Here is a 21,960-nt window from a genome sequence, read left to right on the forward strand (position 1 = left end):
TATTTTTTTTTTATTTTTGTTTAAGAAGGAGCTGTTTTGTAACATTTCATTTGAACCCCTAAAATAAAATGAATCAGATGATTGCATCTCATTCCATGAGCGTTGCGTTTTGATGACAGTGCGTCACGTCGAAAACGCGTCTCGAGACCCCCGTCTGCGTTCTGCTCCGTTTGTCGCGCTCAGTATGTGTGAAGACGTCTTGAGGAGTTCGCCTTGCCCATCACACCCCTTATATAGGCATATAAACGGTCAAATGTCGAGCAGCAGCGAATCGCCTCTCAGATCCATAAAAAAGACACGGGGCATGGAGAAGCAGCCCAATGCGGCTGTTTCCAAAAAAGTATTGAATGTCCAGAGGAATTCCGTCACCCCTCCCGTGAAAGCGCGTATTTGAGAGCGCGCACAGGAGCGGGCGCTCGCACTCCAGCTCTGCGTTCAGTCCCAAGCGCTTCTGACCCTCGCTCCTCTTAGGACATTTCTCTACCGCAGCCGAGCAACCCATAAGCAGCCATGGATGCCATTAAGAAGAAGATGCAGATGCTCAAGCTCGACAAGGAGAACGCCTTGGACAGAGCTGAGCAGGCTGAGGGAGACAAAAAGGCAGCGGAGGACAGGAGCAAACAGGTCTGCGCTTTTTATGAGGACTTTTAAAAAAGTTATCCATAACGCGCACGCGCCGCACCCGCGCGCTACTTGATAAATCTAATATTACTGATAATGACAGAAAATATAAAAACAAACAAGTTCAAAAATAACAATTTAAAGAATTAAACAAATTAAATTTCAATTAATTCCCAATTCCCATTTATTCAAACACCAAACGAAACCCACATAAAACTTAATACCTTTAATTCATTAACCTTTAATGTTCTTTTGATACAGGATCAACTAGCTTACTGTCGAATAGCCTATTTCTGTAACTTCTATTCGATTGTATTAGTTTTTAAGTGTTTCAACTATATTTTCATCATTAGCAGGCTTATTAAATTCAAAATGGTTGAATAAGATAATGACAGTAGGCTATAGCTTAACTTTTGGATTAGGCTACTTAAACGGAAGTAATTTCAAAAATAAACCCTTGTGTTTTCCCTTCACAATATTCTTCTGACCAAATGAAAACTCGTTTGGTAGATACTACTGAGGCTTCAACCCTTTGTGGTATCATGAAGTAGGCTACACAAACTTTTAAGAAGTATGATCCCAACAAAGCACACTGGAAAATAAATAAATAAAACAAATGCAAATAAAATGCATGTTAAGTATATTTTTGAGCTATTAAATAAGCCTTTGGGTCTCCGAGACCACAGACAGAAGCAAGGGTTAAACAGCATATTTAGTAGGCGATTTAAAATAGACATGTTTAGTAACACTTCTAATAAAAGTTACCCTCATCTGTTATGAAAACTGTCATTTATGCATGTGTAGTTAGAAGACGAACTAATTCAGTTGGAAAAGAGGTTGCGCGTAACGGAGGACGAGCGTGATAAAGTGCTCGAGGAGTACCAGAGCGCCGAGGAGAAGCTCCTGACCGCCGAGGAGGTGGCCACCAAGGTATTTCCCTGAGTGTTCCTGTCTGATCTTTTCTTTCTTCCCTTCTCTTTCTCTGTCGGTGTCTTTGCCCTCCACACCACACGCGCACTCTGCTTCCCTTCTCCACTGCTGTCAATCAATCACTCAAACACGCGCAGCTTGAGGATGACCTCCTAGCACTGCAGAAGAAGCTGAAGGGCACTGAGGATGAGCTCGACAAGTATTCTGAGGCTCTTAAAGATGCACAGGAGAAACTGGAGCTGGCTGAGAAGAAAGCTGCAGATGTGAGTAGCTATCACCGCCTTCCTCACGCATCTTTTCCTGACACTTCTGGCATGCCACACCTCTGTTATTTACAGATAAGAGTCTGTTTTCATGTTTGAGGATGGTTATGAATATGCTTTCGGACCCAGGTTGCTCTTTTTTTTCTCAGACGTCAAAATAAAGTGACATCATGCCATATGTATTGGGCTCGCGCTGTGTGTGTGACGTCACTCGCGAACTATATGGCCAAAAAGTCGCCTATGGCATGGTATTATAAACACAATCCGCATATTTCTGACCAAACATGGTGTATTAGTATAGGTATGCAAACATAAATAGGCCTACACGATTTTAAATTACAAGACTTGCATTCCAAGACAGAAGAGAGAGAGCAGGCAGGCTGTTATATTTAGCCTAGTGCTTTATATGGTCAAGACTCAGACCCACTCCTTGGGCTCTGCCCTTGAGAAAGACTGAGCGACTGAAAGTCTTTCTTTTATTATTGCCATTGATTCTTTTAAGACTAAATTGTATTATGAGAATGACATGTGTAGACGATCCAAAGTCTTGACAAGTATTTGCATTGCTTTGCATGATACAGGATAGTCCTCTAGCCTAAGCCTCATTTGATCTTTTGAGTCGTTTGGGGTTTCATTGATTCGTCATGGGTTATTCAGTAATTGAGAGATATTTAAAATAAAAATAATTTAATTAAAAGAACATACGTAGAAACTAATTCTCACTCAGTTTTGTTGTGATCACTCACTCAATTTTGTTTGTGATAAATCTTTGTAGTATGTCTTGAAAAGTGCACACTTGGCCTCCCCCTCGTGTACATCAACAGAACTACACAAAGGGCGCACAAATAGGTTGCATTTAAATTTCAATTTTTTTTTTTTTTATATTATTGGTTAATGTTGATTGAATTATATAAATGTAATAAAAATTTAATAAGTAATTAAGTAATAAAATATTAATTATAAAATAAAATAAATTAATTCTAAATATAAAAAATATATTATAATATAAATGATAATTTATTATTATAAATTAATTTAATTTAATAGTAATAAATTAATATAATCACAATAATTTAATATTATTCTAAGTATAAAATTATTTTTGTCATAATTTGCCATAATATTTTGTCAAAATATGTTTTTTAATGGCAAAATCCAAATGTTTATAAATAAAAGTTATATGTGTGTGTGTGTGTGTGTGTGTCTGATATATAATAGTAATATAATATTATTAAGTTAATAAATTATACATTATTTAAATATAATAGTAATATAATATTTTTGTAATAATGTTATAGTAATAAATTAATATAATCATAATAATGTAATATTATATATATATATATACAATCTAAAATATATAATAGTAATATAATATTATTTTAATAATTTAATAGTAATAAATTAATATAATCATATTAATGTACTATTATTTTATTAATATGATTATATTATATACATAAAAAAACATAATTGTCCAAAAAAAAAAAAAAATGCAACGGCAAAATTAGCTCTGATCAATGCTGTAGTTATTCCTATAGAGGTCGCAACAGGACTAAAGTGAAAGTGAAAAAAAGTGAAAGTCGTGACATTTGTCAAGTATGGTAACCCATACTCGAAATTGGTGCTCTGCATTTAACCCATCCAAGTGAACACACAGCAGTGAGAAGTGAACACACCGTGAACACACACCCGGAGCAGTGGGCAGCTATATCCAGCGCCCCCCCCCCTGGGAGCAACTGGGGGTTCAGTGCCTTGCTCAAGGGCATTCAGCCATGGGTATTGAGGGTGGAGAGAGCGCTGTTCATTCACTCCCTCCACACTACAACTCCTGCCAGCACCGAGACTCGAACCTGCGACCTTCTGGTTACAAGTCCAATTCTCTAACCATTAGGCCACAGCTGCCCCTTGTCTCAGCTACCCCTAAACAACTAGATCCGAGGCCCAGAACAACGCGCCCCCTCCCACTGAATCTATTCCATATTTAGCAGCTCAGTTTCAGCACCAGCACACTAGAGAGTCAATTAAGCATCAGGCTATTGATGAACGCATCCAGGTGTGCAGCTGGTGCAGGATGCAAACATATATTGCACATCCTCCAACTGACTTTAAAATAAACTACTATTGAAATGAATCGATAACATGTGTTTTTCATGAAACTAAACATGCCTTGCGGTTCACCTCGTAAATGTCTGACATGGAAAGACTGGTAGATAAGCCCCAGATCACAGTAATGACGTCGTTTGAGGCTCGCCTATGAAAACATGGTTACTTCCGGTGTGATCTGAAACGTTGCTCCGCGTCTTCTTGCGCACACAGATCAGAGGCAGCAGCGTCTCTGAGCTGAAGGAAACGCGGTCAAAGACGACGCTTTTAGTGCTTATTTAGAATAAGAATGGCGGGTACATCGCTGGAAGCAGTGAAACGGAAAATAAAACTGTTGCAAGAGCAAGCGGACGGTGCTGAAGAGAGAGCGGAGAAACTGCAGAGGGAATTAGCGCTGGAGAGGAAAGCCAGAGAAGCAGTAAGAATGATACAAAGTATCAAGTGCATGTGAAATGCGCCGCGCTGCAGTGTCACGTCGCGCGCGTTCCAAAGTGACGGAGTTCATTTAAACAGTCGCGTATGGAACGGATACGATAGCGCGCACGGTGATGTGCGGTATGAACGTAGCGGAATTTCTCAGACGCCCTCTGCGCACTGTTTACCAGCCCGTTAAACTGCGACATTTCTTTCACACCCGTTTTTTAATAACTTACCTTTTCTTATTTGCAACAAACAGGAGACGCGAATTAAATGTTTGCCAGTGTGATTATAACCTGACGCGTGTAAATGTAGTTTAAAGGTGCTGAATTATGATAGCCGATTCATATCCGAACGAGTCGTTCTTTTGAGTCGAATCTTGTAATTGAATCAGTTGAACCGGTTCACCTAATCGGTCTGATTGATTAGTTCAAGAGTTTGACTGAAACGCTGTGAATGCTCTATACAATAATTAATTGACTATATTAAACCTGTCCGACTACTGATTAAGCGAATTGATAGGCGGGAATCGTTTCGTTCGAACGTAAACGATTCCAAAAAAGCCATCAACCAACTGATAATGTAAACTGAAATGATATCAATCATACAAAATCGGTCTTAATCATTTTTTTTTTTTTTTTTAAATGGCAAAAACTGTCAGCTGGGAGATTTAAAAATACACTTTGGACTAAATTTGATTACTTAACGTGCAAATTCATGCTATAGTTTGAACTGAATCATTATTATTTTATGTAAACTAAAACATGACTGCATACTGAATTTAGAAGACGCATGAAATTATATTTGAAAACACCCATTTAAAAATGGAATCTGGATATTAGGGACTATGTGATGACAATTATGTCTTAATGTCAATTAGCGAGTCGGTTCAAATAATTCAAACGATCAAAAGAACAAATTAGTTTAAATAACAAAGAAGTTTTGAAACAGGACGTTTAAACAATGTTGTTTTCACCCCAAACTTTGAGACTGCTGACAACAGCTCTGTGCAAGACTCATCCCTGTGTTTTCAATCTGTTCTTTTGTTGACAGTTGTAATTGGAGAGTCTGGTTATAATCCAGTTAGTTAAGTAAGTTGTGCTGCTGTGAATAGGTCCTTGTTTGACAATTTACGTTGGAGCAGAGGCTCTGAGTGTAATCATTTAAGGCTAATAGCCTACAGCAGTTCAGTAGTGATCCTGGACAGAATTGTTTATGCAGGCTCTGCTGTAGAGGTTTTATCGTAATGAATAGGTGGTGCTGCTGCTTCTGGCTGTGTGTTGACATCTCATGAAGCATTTTAGCTCTTTGCCTTATATGGCCAGTCTGCATCATCACATACAATAGGACTCTCCTTAGTCATGCTGAAATAAACAGCGATGGCTCTAGTTTGCTATAGAAGCATGGTATTAATAATTAGTCTTAGTCTTTTCTAAACAAGCATGCTTGAGACTCTTGGCCCTTTAAGGAAATGTAGGAGTTCAATGCTGTCTGTCAAGGTTATCTGTGTTGCTTTCTAGTTTTTCATATCTCAGCTGACAATATAACATGCACTTTGCCCCAGGTAGTTCCCTTTAATGGAAGGCCTTTGCTTATCGCTGGACTGGGACTTAAGCAGAGGTTATTTGTTATGCATGCTATAAAAACATAAATATGCACTTATATTTTGGTGGTGTAACACTATTACATATTTAAAATACTTAGGAATATATAAGTCAATTAATTAAGCATATGTTAAAAGCCAGTCTTACAGGCCAGATTATACATTGGATGTAAAGTGGTGGCTTAACATTGTCTAAACTATCAAAAGTTGAACAAAATTAATGTGGCAGATGAGTTTGATTAGGGCTGGCTTTCACTGTAGATGTTCAGATTAAATTGAATTCAGTTCAGAATCTGTTTGGTTCTGATTCATTTAGGTATATTTCAGTAACTGTATTTTTAATCATTTGAGCGATTTACATTCCTTAGCGACTTCTAATGCAACTAATGGCAAGCACGCAAGAAATGTACAAGTGCACATCTGAATTTGTGGCGAACAAGAGTATATGAGCCCTAGGTTTATTTGTATATTGTATATCCTACACACTACAGTAAAAATTTTTTTTATTGAATTTCACAAAAAAAATTTTATACAGTACTTTCATTCCTCTTCTGAATATCATCAAATATAAATGAATTTTTGTAGAGTAAAGAACTAAAATAGTTTATAATGTTTGTAAACGTTTCATTTTATTGATTGGTATTTTGCATTATTTCTGAATGTAATAATAAAATTTGACGCACCGATTTAAGTTTTCGCAACAATGGTATTTTTTATTTTCGGAAAAATATGTTCATATGTGTATTAAAATAATTATCACTCATTTAAGGCTGTAAATTATACTTTTTGAAAAAGTAACTGAGATCTTTTTGTAAATTAAAGTAACGCGGATTTGAAAAGTAATCCGATTGTATAACTCGCATTACTTGTAATGCATTATCCCCAACAGTGCTTTTCAATGCATGAATGATGTAGTTAGCTGCATTGTATTAATTGCATTTAGCATTGTGAGAACAGAACTGTGACCCATTTCTGGTTCACAGTCCGCCAGGAGCCCACAGTTACTGCTGTATGACTTCTACAACAAAATTTGTCTTCATCAAAGCCCAAGCTTCATAAAGCAGCATTGAGTTTCCCTGCAGTCAGCAAAAGTATTTTTGAAATGATCCAGCTTGTGTGTTTGTCAGGTAGCAGGAGCCGCCTGTAGTTCTCCACTGGTCATGTGTGTTTGCCCTTTGACAGTGTAATCCGTGTAGGTCCACTGGGACTCCCTCTCAACGCCTGTTAATGTTGTCCCAGAGGCTCGGTAATGATCCGATGGCCTAGTCCTGTCTCATCCGTTAGCGTTGCTGTCATTATGTGCTATGTGATGTGTGCGACCACAGCAGAAGAAATCACTCCGACTCAGTAGATCTTAATGGAAGTTAGTTAGTACTGCCGTTTATAACCAAATTACACCGTCGCCAAAACCTGGTTAAAAATACAAGCCTAACAAGGTCTTTACTCTGAATGGGAGCCGTCAGCATTTGTGTGGTGTAGGTGACACTGTCTGTGTGAATTGTGTGTGAACATCTGGTCTTGAGCTTTTATACCAGTTCCTCTGTGCTCTTCAAGCTGAGGGTGATGTAGCTTCCCTGAACAGACGTATCCAGCTGGTTGAGGAGGAGTTGGATCGCGCACAGGAGCGTTTGGCCACTGCCCTGCAGAAGCTGGAGGAGGCCGAGAAGGCTGCCGATGAGAGCGAGAGGTTAGTACAGAACACGGACATTCACTTTACAATTACAAAGAATGGTGTGGTACAGTCTAAACAACTGTGTAGTGAAATGAAATGCGGTAGAAAGTACACACAAAACCCTCTACAAAACTGTATATATAACAAAAATTATATCTCTGCACAACAACAACACTAAAATTTTGAGAGAAAAACACACATTCTCCTCTTTCAGCATTCACACTCTCTTTTACGACGTTTTTTTTTAGTGTCTTCAAAGACTGACATTTTAAGTGTGAGCTGAGGGCTATTTAATTGGTTGGATCTACTGAACAAATATGCTCTTTATTGAATGAATCGGCTGCACTCAACATCTTGTGCGCAAACTGAATAAACGCAGAATCTCATTTGCGAACAAACCAAATGAACATGGTTTCTCAACAGAACTCGTATGTAGTGAAATAATCATAACTTAAAACATCTTGCTTGTGAGCGAACTGAATAAACACAGTATTTTGTTTGTGAACAAACGAATGAATGCAATATCGCAGAATCTTCTTTGTGAACAAACTGACTAAACTAAACTGAACGAACTATCTTATTTGTGAATGATCCAAATCGAATGAACTTGCAAATTCTTTGTGAGCGAACTGAATAAAGACAGAGTCTCGCTTATGAACAAAATTGAATTAATGCTGTATTATTTATGAACAAACCAAATCTTGAAAATCTTGTTTGTGAATGAACCAAATGGTATCTCTATTGTGCAAACTGATTAAACACAGTATCTTGCTTGTAAATTAAATGAATGAACAGTAAGAAACCAAATGAATGCAATGCAGTATTTCGCTTTTGAGCAAAACAAAATGAATCGATTAGACACTGCATCTCACTTATGAACGGAATAAACGTGAATATCTTGTTTGTAAAATAACTGAACTAAATGAAGGTAATATCTCGCTCTCAAATGAATTGTCTGACAGAATGATTCACTTACGTATTGATTCACTGACATATTCACATATTGAATAAATCTTTTTTTTGAATGATTTAAATTATTTGAGACACTGGGATGAATCAAAATCACAACTAAACATTACTGATTTATGTGTGAGACTAAAATTATTTACAATTTTAGTTGTAATGTTTCTTTTTTGTTTTGTTTTTGATTAAAGATTTATTTTTGGCGTTTTTGCCTTTTGTTAGGATAGGACGGTATTGTAGACCGGAAGTGAAGAGAGGGAGCGGGGCGTGGTTTTGAGAAAGCTCTGTGAACCTCAGGACGCTGAAGCGCAACTGTGCTGCCCATGAGGCTATTGGCACCGACAGTTCAATTAATCTTATCTTGTGCAGCCAAGTTAGAAACAAATAGAAAAAAATCAAATGAAGGACCTTTCAGTACTTATTTAATTCTCTGAAATGTCCAAATGAGTCAGCTGAGCAGGTTCCTCCCCCTCTCGCAGTAACTGTGCTTACTCTGTGCAGCTCGGCCGATGTGTTGCTATTGAAATGACAACATGCTGCCACTTCCTAGCCTGCACCGCACATCTGGTGCCCTGCATAAAGACTGTTTGTGTGCGCTGAGGGAAGTCCATGTAATTTACTAATCACCAGCACCGCGACCCTACATCAGTAGTTCATAATCATAGTTGTTTAGGCAAGTAATAGTAGTATTATTATTATTATTATTATTATTATTATTATTATTATTATTATTATTATTGCTTTTCAAATATAGTTTTTTTTTTTACAATTTTATTTTTATTTTAACAACAAAATAAGCTCATTTTTACTATTCATAATGCTATAAAATAAATTAAAGCATTATTTTAATACATAAAGACTTATAAAACATTCAAAAATGTATAGTGTTTTCATTTTTCATTTCATTTTGTTTTTCACTTTTCACCAACAAGCCTTTTTTTTTTTTTTTTTTTTTAATTTTTAAAAATAACCTGCAAATGCCTCTGCACATAGCAGAAAAATCAAGGGCATGCAGTCGGTTGTAGTTGTGTGATGCTGTTTTTGGCCTAAACAACTGACGTGAGCTGTTTGCGTAGAGCCATTGGGTTCCTGAATAAACGGCAATTTGTAGAGGCACTAGGCTGCGTTTCCCTTCCTTTGTTTGCACACACAGAGTCCCTCTGTCTCCAGCCCAGCGCGCCTGCATAGAACCACTCTGTACCGAGACCTGGTCTAGCTCTTAGGTGCTTTTTCCCTCCCATTCATCCGTTCTGACAGTGACTTGTGATAATCCAAGAAAACATGGGTTTAGAAGCTAAAAGTGTGTCTTGATCCCAGAGCTTAGCTGCAGACAAGTTAGTGGCTTTAAATGTAATTTTTTTTTTAGCAAGTTATTGATCCAAATTGAGTCATAGTGATGCTATAGAGAGATTTTGTTCTCTTTCAATCCATTTCTTGCTTTCTCCTTCCAGAGGCATGAAGGTCATTGAGAACAGAGCTCTGAAGGATGAAGAGAAGATGGAGATCCAGGAGATCCAGCTCAAGGAGGCCAAACACATTGCTGAGGAGGCCGACCGCAAATACGAGGAGGCAGGTTTCCTCAGCCACCAAACTGCCTAGTCACATGACCTTGTTTCTGCCTAGTATGACCTTTCACAATTAAAGTGCCATCAACAATATGAGTGAGAACAAGCATAAGCTTAAAAATAAGCATAAAAAAAAATAAAGTAGCAAGCAGATGCTTGCAGTTCAGCATAAGCATAAAAAAAGATTTGCTGTATTTTGCAGTCTGATCAGATATAGCTTTGTGGTTTTTGTTTTGTTTGTCTTGGCTTGTTTTGTGTTCTTTTTCCTTGTATTTTGTCTTGTTTTTGTCTTGGTTTTTGTTTGATTTTTAGTTTTGGATTTTTGTTGTATTGCCTTTTGTTTGTTCATGTTTCATGGTTTTGTTTCTTTGTGATTTTGTTTTGAACTTTTTTGTTTTCTTGTTTTGTTTTGTTTGTTTTCAGGTGGTTTATTGCTTTGCTTTTGTTTTTGTTTGTTTTGTATGTTTATTTTGTCTTTTTTGTGCTTTGTTTTTGTTTGCATGTTTTGTCTCTTCACTTTTTGTCTCGTTTCTTTTTATGTTTTCATTTTGTCTCGTTTAATGTGTAGAAAGTATTTTCCCCCCTTTTAAATTGGCTATAAGTACAAGTATGTAACTGTCCCATGATCTGGCCTGTGTGTGTGTGCAGGTGGCCCGTAAGCTGGTGATCGTTGAGGCTGAGCTGGAGCGCACAGAGGAGCGCGCTGAGCTGAATGAGAGGTACGGGACTTTCCTTCAGCCTCTGCATGTCTGCACATACACACATTCATATTCATGCATGTGCCTCACTCTCTTCACACACTCACACACCCTTACAGATTCTGTGTCAGGAGGCATACACACAGAATACATGAAACACTAACTAGCCTTTTACTTTCTGAGGCCAATGAATGCAAAATGTATTACTAACTAGAGCTTCTCTGTAACTGATTGTTGCTTTTTTTAACATTGGTTTCTGTCATACAGTCCTTTTTAACCAGTATAAGAGCCTCTTCTGATATAAATGTTACTTTAGTCAGCACTCCGTGTGCTCTGCTTGTCCCGCCTCCAACTTTTCATGATTGGTCCATTGATTTAAAACTGATGTATTTTTAACTTGACATGAATTGTCTCTGAATGGCATACTCAGGTGTTGTGATCTATGCCTGTATACAAATATCCCCACTTCTGTGCTATCTAGTATGTGCGAAAAAACAGTAGATCAATAAGTTGTATGTCTGCGCACAAATAGTACAGAAAATACTTGGATGACCTTCTACTTCCGATTCTAAATCTTAAGTTTGCAGTTGATGCACATACCAACAGTAGCTTAGATGTAACACAACAATGCGTCCCGTGTGTACATCCCCTAAGAATTGTACTACCATATTGCTAATGGCTAATACCTGCTTCACATTCCTGTTTCTTGTTTTGGTTGTCTTACGTTTTTTTGATTTTTGCATGCACTGTTAACTTGCATGTGGCCCGTGTTTGGAATGGCCTTCCCTCTGCACACACTAACAGACGCCTTCGAAGATTACAGGATGAGCTTCAAGTGTTGGACCAAACCTATAAGTCATTAAAGGCATCAGAAGAACAGGTACTGCGCGCCAGTCATTAGGTCACATACATCTAACCTTGTGTACTCTGTAAGAGGCAAAACCACGGTTTCCCCTGCTTGCTACCCGTGGAGCTTTATTTGGTCCATCTTTTTGTTTGTTTGTTTCACGCCCTTCTAACTTGGCAGGAATGCTGCAACTTGATTTCTTCTCATACGGTGCAACTCCTAACAACTTGCATGCAGCAGTTATGTAGACTTCGATTCATCATCATGGCACATTCCTGCTGTGTTAAGGGGACTTCGAGCTCCCCTTGTCCACCATCCCTGTTTTGATTGATTTTGGGGTTTTGTTTCTTTTGTTCCTCTTTTCTCTCTTCCGGTTCCCTGATGTCCCTCTGTTCCAACCTGCTTCTGGTTCTCCTCGTTTCAATGTACCTTTCCTCCTCTTGTTCCTCCTCCTGTGTTCTGTGTGTAAAACACCAGCAAATGCGCTGAGCTTGAGGAAGAGTTGAAAACTGTGACCAACAACCTGAAGTCCCTGGAAGCCCAGGCTGAGAAGGTAGGTGTGCTCTGCTGCTGCTCTCCCAGGCGCACCCCTCCTCCTCAACAGACCGGGATTACCAGTGTTTCTGTGTTTAACAAACCATCTTTGTCTGTATATTTCAATGAGGGGTTGAATTGTGTGCTTACTTGCTTTTTTTTTTACTTGATTGTTATTCTGGGGAAGCTTTCTGGATGACCATTATAATCTTATTAAAGAATAAAGTCAGTCTGTGAACACTCAAGGGCAAGTTAACTGTGTTTCTGCATCCGTAGTTATACACATGTATGAATATCTGTATCTGCAATAGACTTTAGCAGATGATTTTGATCAACATCAGCTTACATGACATTAAAAAGTTACCATATTTTAAAAACCTTTAATATTGAGTTGCTAGTACTGTCAAATCGGTTAATCGAGATTAATCACATCCGAAATGAAAGTTTGTTTACATAATGTGTGTGTTCTGTGTAGATATTTATATATAAATATGCGCATGCGTATATATTTAAGAAATATATAGAATACATTATTTATTTTATTTATGAATATAAATATACTTAATAAAAAATATTTCTTAAATATATCTGTCTGTGTATAAATGTGTGCAGTACATACTCCTCTTGTAAACAAAATTATATTTTGGATGCGATTTTAATCGATTTGACAACCCTAGTACATATTAAAGACACAAACTAACACATTTTCGTCTGTGAAGATAGTCCCACATCTTTGGTAATTTACATGTCAGCAGTTTTTATCTATGGATTACACAGTCTGAACATGTATATATCTCTGTGTGAAAATGTGAATAATGTTAACAAATTAAGAGAAATCATACAAAATGCATGGTATTTTTTATTTAGCACTGCCTTGAGTAAGATCTCTCAAAACAAAAAGTCACAGGTCATCCAGGTAACCACACACTGTATTAAGAACTAAGGGTGTGTGTATATATATGTGTATATATATGTGTGTGTGTGTGTGTGTGTGTGTGTGTGTATATGTCTTTGTGTAAATATTTGTGTGTGTACTTATATCATTTGTATGTGTTATGGTTTAACAACATTTTGTGTGTGTATAAAAATATATATACTGTGTATATTTCTACAGTGGCAATTACTCTTAAACTTTTTGATGGTGCTTAAGCCGCTTCTACGGCATCTGAAGTAGATATTATTGAATATTGACTGCACTGCCCATGATGATGTTATCGTTTACAAAATGACAGTGCAAGTGGTCAGTCCTAGATATGAGAATTGTAGAAAAACAATTCTGTTTATGTGCAGTAACAAAGCCTAAGAGTGTTATTGAGCGGAGTGCTAATGTAGTGTTAAAGGCTCATGTGCTGGTTTGTGTTTTGACGTCTGTCCCTCTTATGATGTCTTCAGTACTCCCAGAAAGAAGACAAATACGAGGAGGAGATCAAGGTCCTCACTGACAAACTAAAGGAGGTATGAACATCATTATCATCATCATCATGAATAGTTTAGATCATTGTTATGGTGTATATATCACACACAATAATAACTTATCTGACTAGATTTTTTTCCCCCACCAGTTCTGGGCATTTAAATAGTTTATTAGCTACAAATGACTGTCCCAGCAGTCTCAATGATTTTTTTTCTGCTGCAGGCCGAGACCCGTGCCGAATTCTCTGAGAGGTCAGTCGCCAAGCTGGAGAAGTCCATTGATGACCTTGAAGGTACGACTTTCATTCATTCATCATTTCAGTCATTTCAGCCCATGTCAAATTTTCATTCATATGTGTGATTGTGAAGTATTCAGAGCGACTACTCCTTTCGCTTCCGGTCATATAGCTTTCAGCCTTTTTTTTTTTTCTCTACTGTCATTCTGTTCCTCAAACCTTCTGCCCTACTGGCCTTCTTTCAGCTTCCTTATCGGTTCAGTCGCACAATTAAGCATCACCTCTCTCCGAGAGACCAGTCATTGTGCAGATCCACACACACAGACTTCACATTGTTTTGTAAGATGACACTCGTTTTACTGAGGTCCAATTACACGCAGCATTTAAACTTGATTAGGCTTTTATGAGCTGCTGTTAAATAGTCTTCTCCTGTTCTGCTCATATTTGGATTTACACAAGCCTAAGTTCATTTTCATAACCGTGTTTGCACTTTAATGTATCTGTGATAATAAACATCACAGAGAGGCATCAGTAAGAACCTTAACAGGGATAGTTTATCCAAAAATGAAAACTGTTATTTATTTGCGTTCATGTCGAACCTGTTTTATTTCATTTATTTCTGTGGAACATGAACAAAGATAGTTCACACATGAATACCCTGAGTGCTCCTTTCCCATAATAGGAACTGAAAATGAGTGCTAAAATGACAATGAATGCACCATTAAGGAATTATTAAAATACATTTTATTCGGAGAGGATGCATTAAATTAATCAAAAGTTACTCAAAAGTACTGACATTTGGTACAAAAGATTTCTGTTTTACATAAATGCTGTTTTTATTCATTAAAGAATCCTGAAAAAAAATGCATTATGGGTTCCAGGAAAAATAAGCAACTAAGTTGATAATGTTTTTGCACAGCAAATCAGTTTAGGGTGATTTCTGAAGGATCATGTGACACTGAAGACTGGAGTAATGATGCTGAAAATCCAGCTTTGCATTACAAGAATAAATTACATTTTAAAATGTATTCAAATAGAAAACAGTTATTTTAAATTGTAATAATGTCACGATTTTTCGAAATACAGTTTTTCTGTATTTTTGAAATTGTAAATAATTTGTGAACGATTATTAAAAAAAAAAAATTATGTTTAAAGGGTTTTGATTAAAATAAATACAGAAAGTACCTGTGAAATAGTCAGTAGCTTGTGTTTGCTTCCAAATTTATTAATTAAATTTGAAATGTCGCATAAAATAAAAACATTTGAGCACTGCCATCAGTGAGTTGAAGAATACAAAATGGTCAGCCTGCTTGCACTAAATATCACAAAGAATGGGAATTAGGAGAGACACTGTTTATAAAAATGATAGTATTGTCGTTCTAAAATGCTTGAGCAAGTTTGGGAACACAGTGCTTATAATTTCGCAGTTAATTATAACGAAGCACTTTGACGAAACTTTGCACAGCATCCGAAATGATAGTATTGTCGTTCTAAAATGCTTGAGCAATGAGATCAGTCCATTGGTTGGTCCAGGTATGCTGTCCCATCGCAAACTCACATCTTTTTTGATGCGCATTAAGGTATTTGTTCGGTTAAATTGTTCCCATCATATTTTACGTGCATGTTTTCTTACCGGATTACTTAGTTGAGCGGATAAGTTTTGTTTTAATTTTTTTTAGTTTTTTAATAGGTGGATGGAAACATAGCTAATGACTTTTGCACTATATAAAAAAAGTATACAAAATATACAAAACATGACCGTTTGACTAATGACTAGAAACCCAGAAACCAGTGACACATCTAGAAAAGCCATAATGAGTTAAATGAGATTTAAAAGCTTCAACAGCTGGGAAAAGAGCATTCTGGGCATTTTGCTGACGTTCCTTTCCACTGAAGAATTCAAGTCCTACAGGTTTTAAATGACATGAGTGAATAAATAATGACAGAATTCATTTAACATCTCGTTAAGTGACCTGTGAGCGACCCTGTTTGGTGTTTCACGGTGACTCTGACGAATTTGTCATGGTCTTTGCCTTGTGTTTCAGTTCCTTTCCATTCCTCCTTAACTTTATTTTCTGTTTTCCCTCCACTCTTTCTCTCTCTCTCTCTCTCTGTCTTCACGTCACTCTCTCGCTGTCTGTCACTCGGTTCACCGGGGCTCATCTTGCCACTGGATTGGATGCTTCACTCCTGCACCTGTTTTTATCCCTTCCCTCCACCTCTTCCTCTCCACCCTCCTCTGCCTCCCCTCCATCAAACACACCATCCCGAATCCCGATAGATGAGTTATATTCCCAGAAACTCAAGTACAAAGCCATCAGCGAGGAGCTGGACCACGCTCTCAACGACATGACTTCAATGTAATTCATCTGCTGTCTCTGCCTGTGCCTGTGCCCCTCCCCCATTACCCATAATCCCCCTCTCACCCGCTCTAAATAAGGTCTTGTATCTTCAGTTCACACACTATATGACTCATTCTTCTGTTTAAATCACTATCTCTGTAACTCTACAAGGCTTATGGTTCTTGTACTGTTATTTGAGGTATTTGAACTATTTGCTTATTGCAAATTTGTCTATGGGTGTTAATGTTAAGGCCATGGCTTGTAGAGTCAGTGTAAAGGAGTTTTGTGATTTTAAATTCATAACTATTGTATTACTTAATTTGAAATAATATTGTGAGAAAACAAAACTCTTAACTTTTAATTGTTTGGTTAAATTTTTGCTGGTCAGTACTAGGGCTGGGTGATATAGCTTTAGAAGTTTATTTATATTTTGTTATATAAATGTAAAATTAAAATATATATATTTGTAAATTATATATATATATATATATATATATATATATATATATATATATATATATAAAAACATTAAATTATTGTAATGTTTGAAAAAAAAATGTTTAAAACTTTTTTGAAAAATGTGAAAAGACATTTTTTTCCTCTAAAGAATTGCTCAGAATATTTAATTTTTATATATATATATTAAGATGGCATGCATATTGAATCGTTTCTTCATATGTATGTTTGTATGTGTGTATGTTTTATATATAATGTAATATATATATATATATATATATATATATATATATATATATATATATATATATATATATATATATATATATATATATATATATATATATATATATATATATATATATATATATATATATATATATATATATATAATGCATGCACACATCCATTCAAGAGTTATAAAATAATGTAAATTAATAAATAAATAAAATAAATGCATCTTAAATTATTAAACATTACTAATATTTTTCTTCAGCAAGGATGCATTAAATTTAGAATTGACAGTGAAGAACTTTATAAATGACAATTTTACTGTTCTGTGTAAAGGACCATATATATAATAAGTTATTTTAAATTGTAATATTTCACGATTTTTCTCTATTTTTTATCAAATAAATGCAGCCTCGGTGAACATTGGAATTTCAAAAACACTAAAATCTTACCAACCCCAAACTTAAATGGTAAAGTGTAAATTAACATACAGGGATTTAGTCAGTTAACTATCTTTAGAAATGTTCACAGTATTTAGGATACTGGTTCATCTTAAAACACAAGCACAATAATATAGAAAGATTGACTATATCACCCAGCCCTAGTGGCAGCTCTTAACCTCAAAGCATGTCAGAAATGCACCACGGTTTTACAGTGGGAAGCGTTTCTTGCTCAGTGACTTCCTGTGTGTGGTGTTTCTTCTCTGGTGGAAATTCATCTACTAACAAGGTCTTCTTCTGTTCAGAAGACAGGCCCAAAGCCTGCCGTGTAGAGATGTTTTCTGATCACGTATGATGTTGTCTCATCTGTAGTAGTTGTTTAGGAGCGTGAGCTGCTTGGTAAGTCAGCCGTGTGGTTGTTTGGCTCCCCTCAGCATTAGCTTTGATCTCAGAGATTCATGGAGACTCTTTATAATGAATAAGCAGCATCGTGGCTCCTGTATGTGGTGGTTTCTTCCCTCTTCTTGTGTTTGATGGCTTTCTCTGTCCCTTCCATCACCTTTTTTCTTACTTTTTCCCCCCCGCGCAGATAAATTGTTCATCAAAGATGCTGCCCGCCGGCTGAACGACTTCACTCTGCTCTTTCCAGCCTTTCTTTTCCTCTCATCCCTCTACATTGTGTTTTGTTCTCCATCTCTTCTTGTACAGAACCTTTAATTCTTTCTGCTTTATGTAAAACTATGTAAAGGTCTCATTTTTTGTTTTCATTTCTGTGTGCTTTAATTGCTGTGGCTCTAATAAAGTCAGAAGCACTGGTAGAAGTCATGGGTTTCTTCTTCTATGGTTATTGTATGAGCTCTTGTTCATTAAGTGTTTAATAAAGGCGATCTTTTCATGTGGAGAACGTTCCTAAAGCGCTGCATGTTGGCTTCCCTGTATTTACATGTTAGGCAAATTCATCCTCTCCTACTATTCAAATTTCTGTGGCTTTTTAATCAGGTTTTCTCAGGGAAGTAGATGACGGTCAATTCTGTTCTAACGTCTCTTCATTAAACCGCATGATTACCTGTCTTTTATCAGCTATGCTAGTAGTAAATGTTCTTCCTGTGGTGATTAAACATTCTCTCTGTTTGAGAATAGCTAGTATCACTAATAGTTAGGGTTGTGGTTTTAAACAAACCACTGACATAATATGAAATAAGTATTCAAGTCCACTGAAAATGAATCCTTTGTCAAATTGTACTGCGTGTTGAGGAGAGATCTCATAGACTTGCATTACGAGAGCGGATCTGAGCCATATATGTGAGGATGTTATGTTTAATAGATAGAGCACCCTAGCAACAGTTTCTTTAGAAAGTATAAAAGTCTCCAGATCCTGCTATTATTACATAATCTGAGTAAATTGTTGCTATAATGGTGTTTTAAAACAAATTCCCCACTTTTTACTGTAAGAGAACAGTGTTGCAATAGTTATCTAGAAAATAATGTAAAAAAGTTTAAATATAAATTTGATATTAAACGGGTTTATTTTATTTTAAGTGCTTGGAGTATTTAAACTTCATATGCATGTGTTGTCGACTATTTGTGTTTTCTCAAAGTCAGCTGATCTTCATTTACATATTCTACGAAGGCATTAGAATTCAAATCCAAGTACACGAATGTCATTCCTATGCTAGTTAGGGATCTACAATAAGGGTTTTTCTTCTGCTTTCTTTGTGGCGTGAAAAAAATAAAATAATAAGCTTTCCATTGATGTATGGTTTGTTAGGATACTATTTGAAAATCTGAGGATGCAAAAAATCTAAATCAAATCAACTAATCAAAAATTAAGTTTTGATATATATATATATATATATATATATATATATATATATATCAAAAACTTAATTTTTATACATATACAGTGTGTGTGTGTGTGTGTGTATATATATATATATATATATATATATATATATATATATATATAAATTATAAATTACTAATTATAATGTATAAAGTAATTTACATAAATTCCTTTTTAATTTACATAAAATTTCAAGCTCTAGTTTTTTCTAATAGCTTAAGTTCTGTCATATAGGTATAATGTAAGTGAAAAGGTTTGCATACAGTACATATGCAATGGCAGTTCCTTAGATTAATGATTTGTTCAACATTTCTAAGACTGTCAAGTAATTTTCCCATTTTTGCGACAGCTTGGTCTGTTGTCTATCAGCCGCACACACCACACTGTACACTTATTGTTAGCTCTGCTAGTGAGTATCTGAGCGCTCGGTGTCCTTCTGTCTGATCATCTGAATCACCTGCTCCAGGTTGGTTTGAGTCTGAGTGAAATGCTACTAACCTGCAGCTGTTCTCATTTCTTCTTCACTCTGTTCTTTCTGTGTTTCTCTCTTGTCTTAATCTGCTGCCGCTCCTGTAGACCATCTCTACCAGCAACTCGAGAAAAACCGCCTTCTCTCTAACGAGCTGAGAATGGCCTTGGATGAGGACTAAAACTAGTGTGGACTTGTTTGGTTCTCATCACCAAATGGTGTCTAAAATGAATGCTTTATGAATGAAAGTTCAAGGAACATGTTGTTGTAACAAAGTTACACTTTTGCTGCTTTCAAGTCATGCTGGAAAGATAATAACGAGTTGAGATTTACCACAAAATAACTAATTGTTTGTGTGTTGCATTTTGTGCACTATTGAAAATTTCATTATTTAAAATTCTATTTAGTTTAATATTACATTTGTTTAAAAAAAAAAAACTTTTTTATTTATTTATATTAGTGCTGTCAATCGATTAATCGGGATTAATCACATACAAAAGAAGTTTTCGTTTACATAATATAATTTTGTGTACTGTGTATATTAAGTATATATAAAGAGACACGCATACAGCATATATTTGGAAAACATTTACTTGTATTTACATGTATATATTTGTATTCATATAAATTATATCATATATAAACGTAACATTTTTCTAAAATATATACATGCGTGTATTTATATATACATAATAAATATACACAGTATACACATTATGTAAACAAAAACTTATTTTGGATGTGATTAATCATTTGACAGCACTTATATAAATATATATTATATAAATCACCTTTCCTGTGCTCTAAATTGTCAAGGAAAAAAAAAAAAGTCCCGACTTTGTTCATACTTTATATTTAATAGTATTGAATGGTATTTTTATTAATATACATTATTTAAATTCTAAGTTATCCTTTGCTCAGAATTATGTCGGGAAATGACAAGAGAAAAAACACCCTGTCCAGTAAAAGAGAAATTGACCAATGCATCTATTTCATTGCAAACCAAAATCAATAAATTGCAATTTCCGAACTCGTCCCAGATCTTGAAGGCAGCGTGTGGTTAATGGATGGCTAGCACTTTAATCAGGATGTCATCTAATGCCTTTTGCTCTATGCAAGAGTCAGCACTCTTTTACTGTGTCCGTCATGCATTTATATATTAACACATGTATATCACTAAAGTGTATCTCAGTTATGGATATAAATATGAAAGCATGAACTGAGTGTGTGAACCATGTATGTTCAATGCTCAAGGCATCCACTGCATGTTATTCCCTACATGCTTTGCACTGATATTAACGTGTCTTTCACTTGATGTTCTAACAGAGAAACTCTCACATGCTAAAGAAGAGAACCTCGATATGAACCAGATGTTGGAACAGACTCTATTGGAGCTGAATAACATGTGAATCCTGCTCACGTAATCATGACGATGTCTGCATTTTGTACCTTTTTTTTTCCCCCCGTCCTGACAGTAATCAGACTGAAGAACATGTGCCATTTGTTACAAAAGCTTTAGTTTACCTTGTATTTTATTTTATGTAATATTGTGGTACATGTTTGTTTTTATTCTGGTTGTGCACAAAGTTAGCAACAATTGCACTTAATTCAATATATGCACATAACGGTTCTAGTGGACACGTCGAGTCTGAAGCCAAGTTTAATTGAAATTGAGCGTTTATTTTATTTTATTGTGTACATGGGATTAGGTTGTCCTGTGTATACTGGTGCTACTGTGAAGGCGGATGTCTATCAGTGTGTAGCTTATAGAATTTATGATTGAATATATACACTTTTTCAATTTGGATATCGTTCTTTGTGCCAATATTTAGCCCTAAAGGGACTTATTTACACTCCAACTTTTATTTATTTTTGATTTCCCTCCCGTTTTGCTGCAAGATGTCAGGCAACGTTTATTTGCGGAGTTCACTTCTGCCGAAAACCCTGTTTGAAAAATGATTAACTCATATTTGGTTGTGCCTCGTTCATTTTACTCGTTTTAAATGTACTGTAGGTGTATTAAATGTCATATAAAAATGTACAAAGCTAAAAAATATAAATAAAACCACTCCGTTTGACATTTTCTAAAGCCTGGGGTCTGTTTTTGAGCTGTTTTTAGCATTTCAAGTGCACTGAATTGTTCACTGTATTCACTACAGAGCTTTTGATCTCCTCCCACTCATTGCTGAGAGGATGTTGCCTAACAACACATGCTAATCAGACTACCTGCTTCCTGTTACGTTTCTCATTTGCTTATTCTGTTGCTTATATGTCTCGCTGCAGGAGTTCAGTTGTAGTGTCTGAGCAGCTG

At 36.0% G+C, this 21,960-nt stretch overlaps 1 protein-coding gene across 16 annotated transcripts; it reads left to right on the plus strand.

Moving 5' to 3' along the window:
* Positions 1-312: 312 nt before the first annotated feature.
* On the plus strand, positions 313-21,732 carry LOC109078612 (tropomyosin alpha-1 chain-like). Of its 16 annotated transcripts, none has more exons than XM_042753177.1 (10): positions 313-624; positions 1,426-1,551; position 3,602; positions 7,495-7,627; positions 10,027-10,144; positions 10,789-10,859; positions 11,643-11,718; positions 13,612-13,674; positions 13,856-13,925; positions 20,976-21,732. In XM_042753177.1, exons 1-10 carry the CDS (start codon positions 511-513, stop codon positions 21,056-21,058), a joined length of 855 nt encoding a protein of 284 aa, XP_042609111.1. In that variant the 5' UTR covers positions 313-510; the 3' UTR covers positions 21,059-21,732. The 16 variants fall into 16 exon arrangements, with proteins under 16 accessions (XP_042609111.1, XP_042609108.1, XP_042609107.1 ...); XM_042753174.1 differs by lacking the exons at position 3,602; positions 11,643-11,718 and adding exons at positions 1,689-1,818; positions 12,163-12,238 and having other exon boundaries at positions 322-624; XM_042753176.1 differs by lacking the exons at positions 11,643-11,718; positions 20,976-21,732 and adding exons at positions 12,163-12,238; positions 16,150-16,232 and having other exon boundaries at positions 329-624.
* Positions 21,733-21,960: the final 228 nt, after the last annotated feature.

Source organism: Cyprinus carpio, chromosome B25 (genome assembly GCF_018340385.1).
Source record: "Cyprinus carpio isolate SPL01 chromosome B25, ASM1834038v1, whole genome shotgun sequence".
NCBI classification, from domain to species: domain Eukaryota; kingdom Metazoa; phylum Chordata; class Actinopteri; order Cypriniformes; family Cyprinidae; genus Cyprinus; species Cyprinus carpio.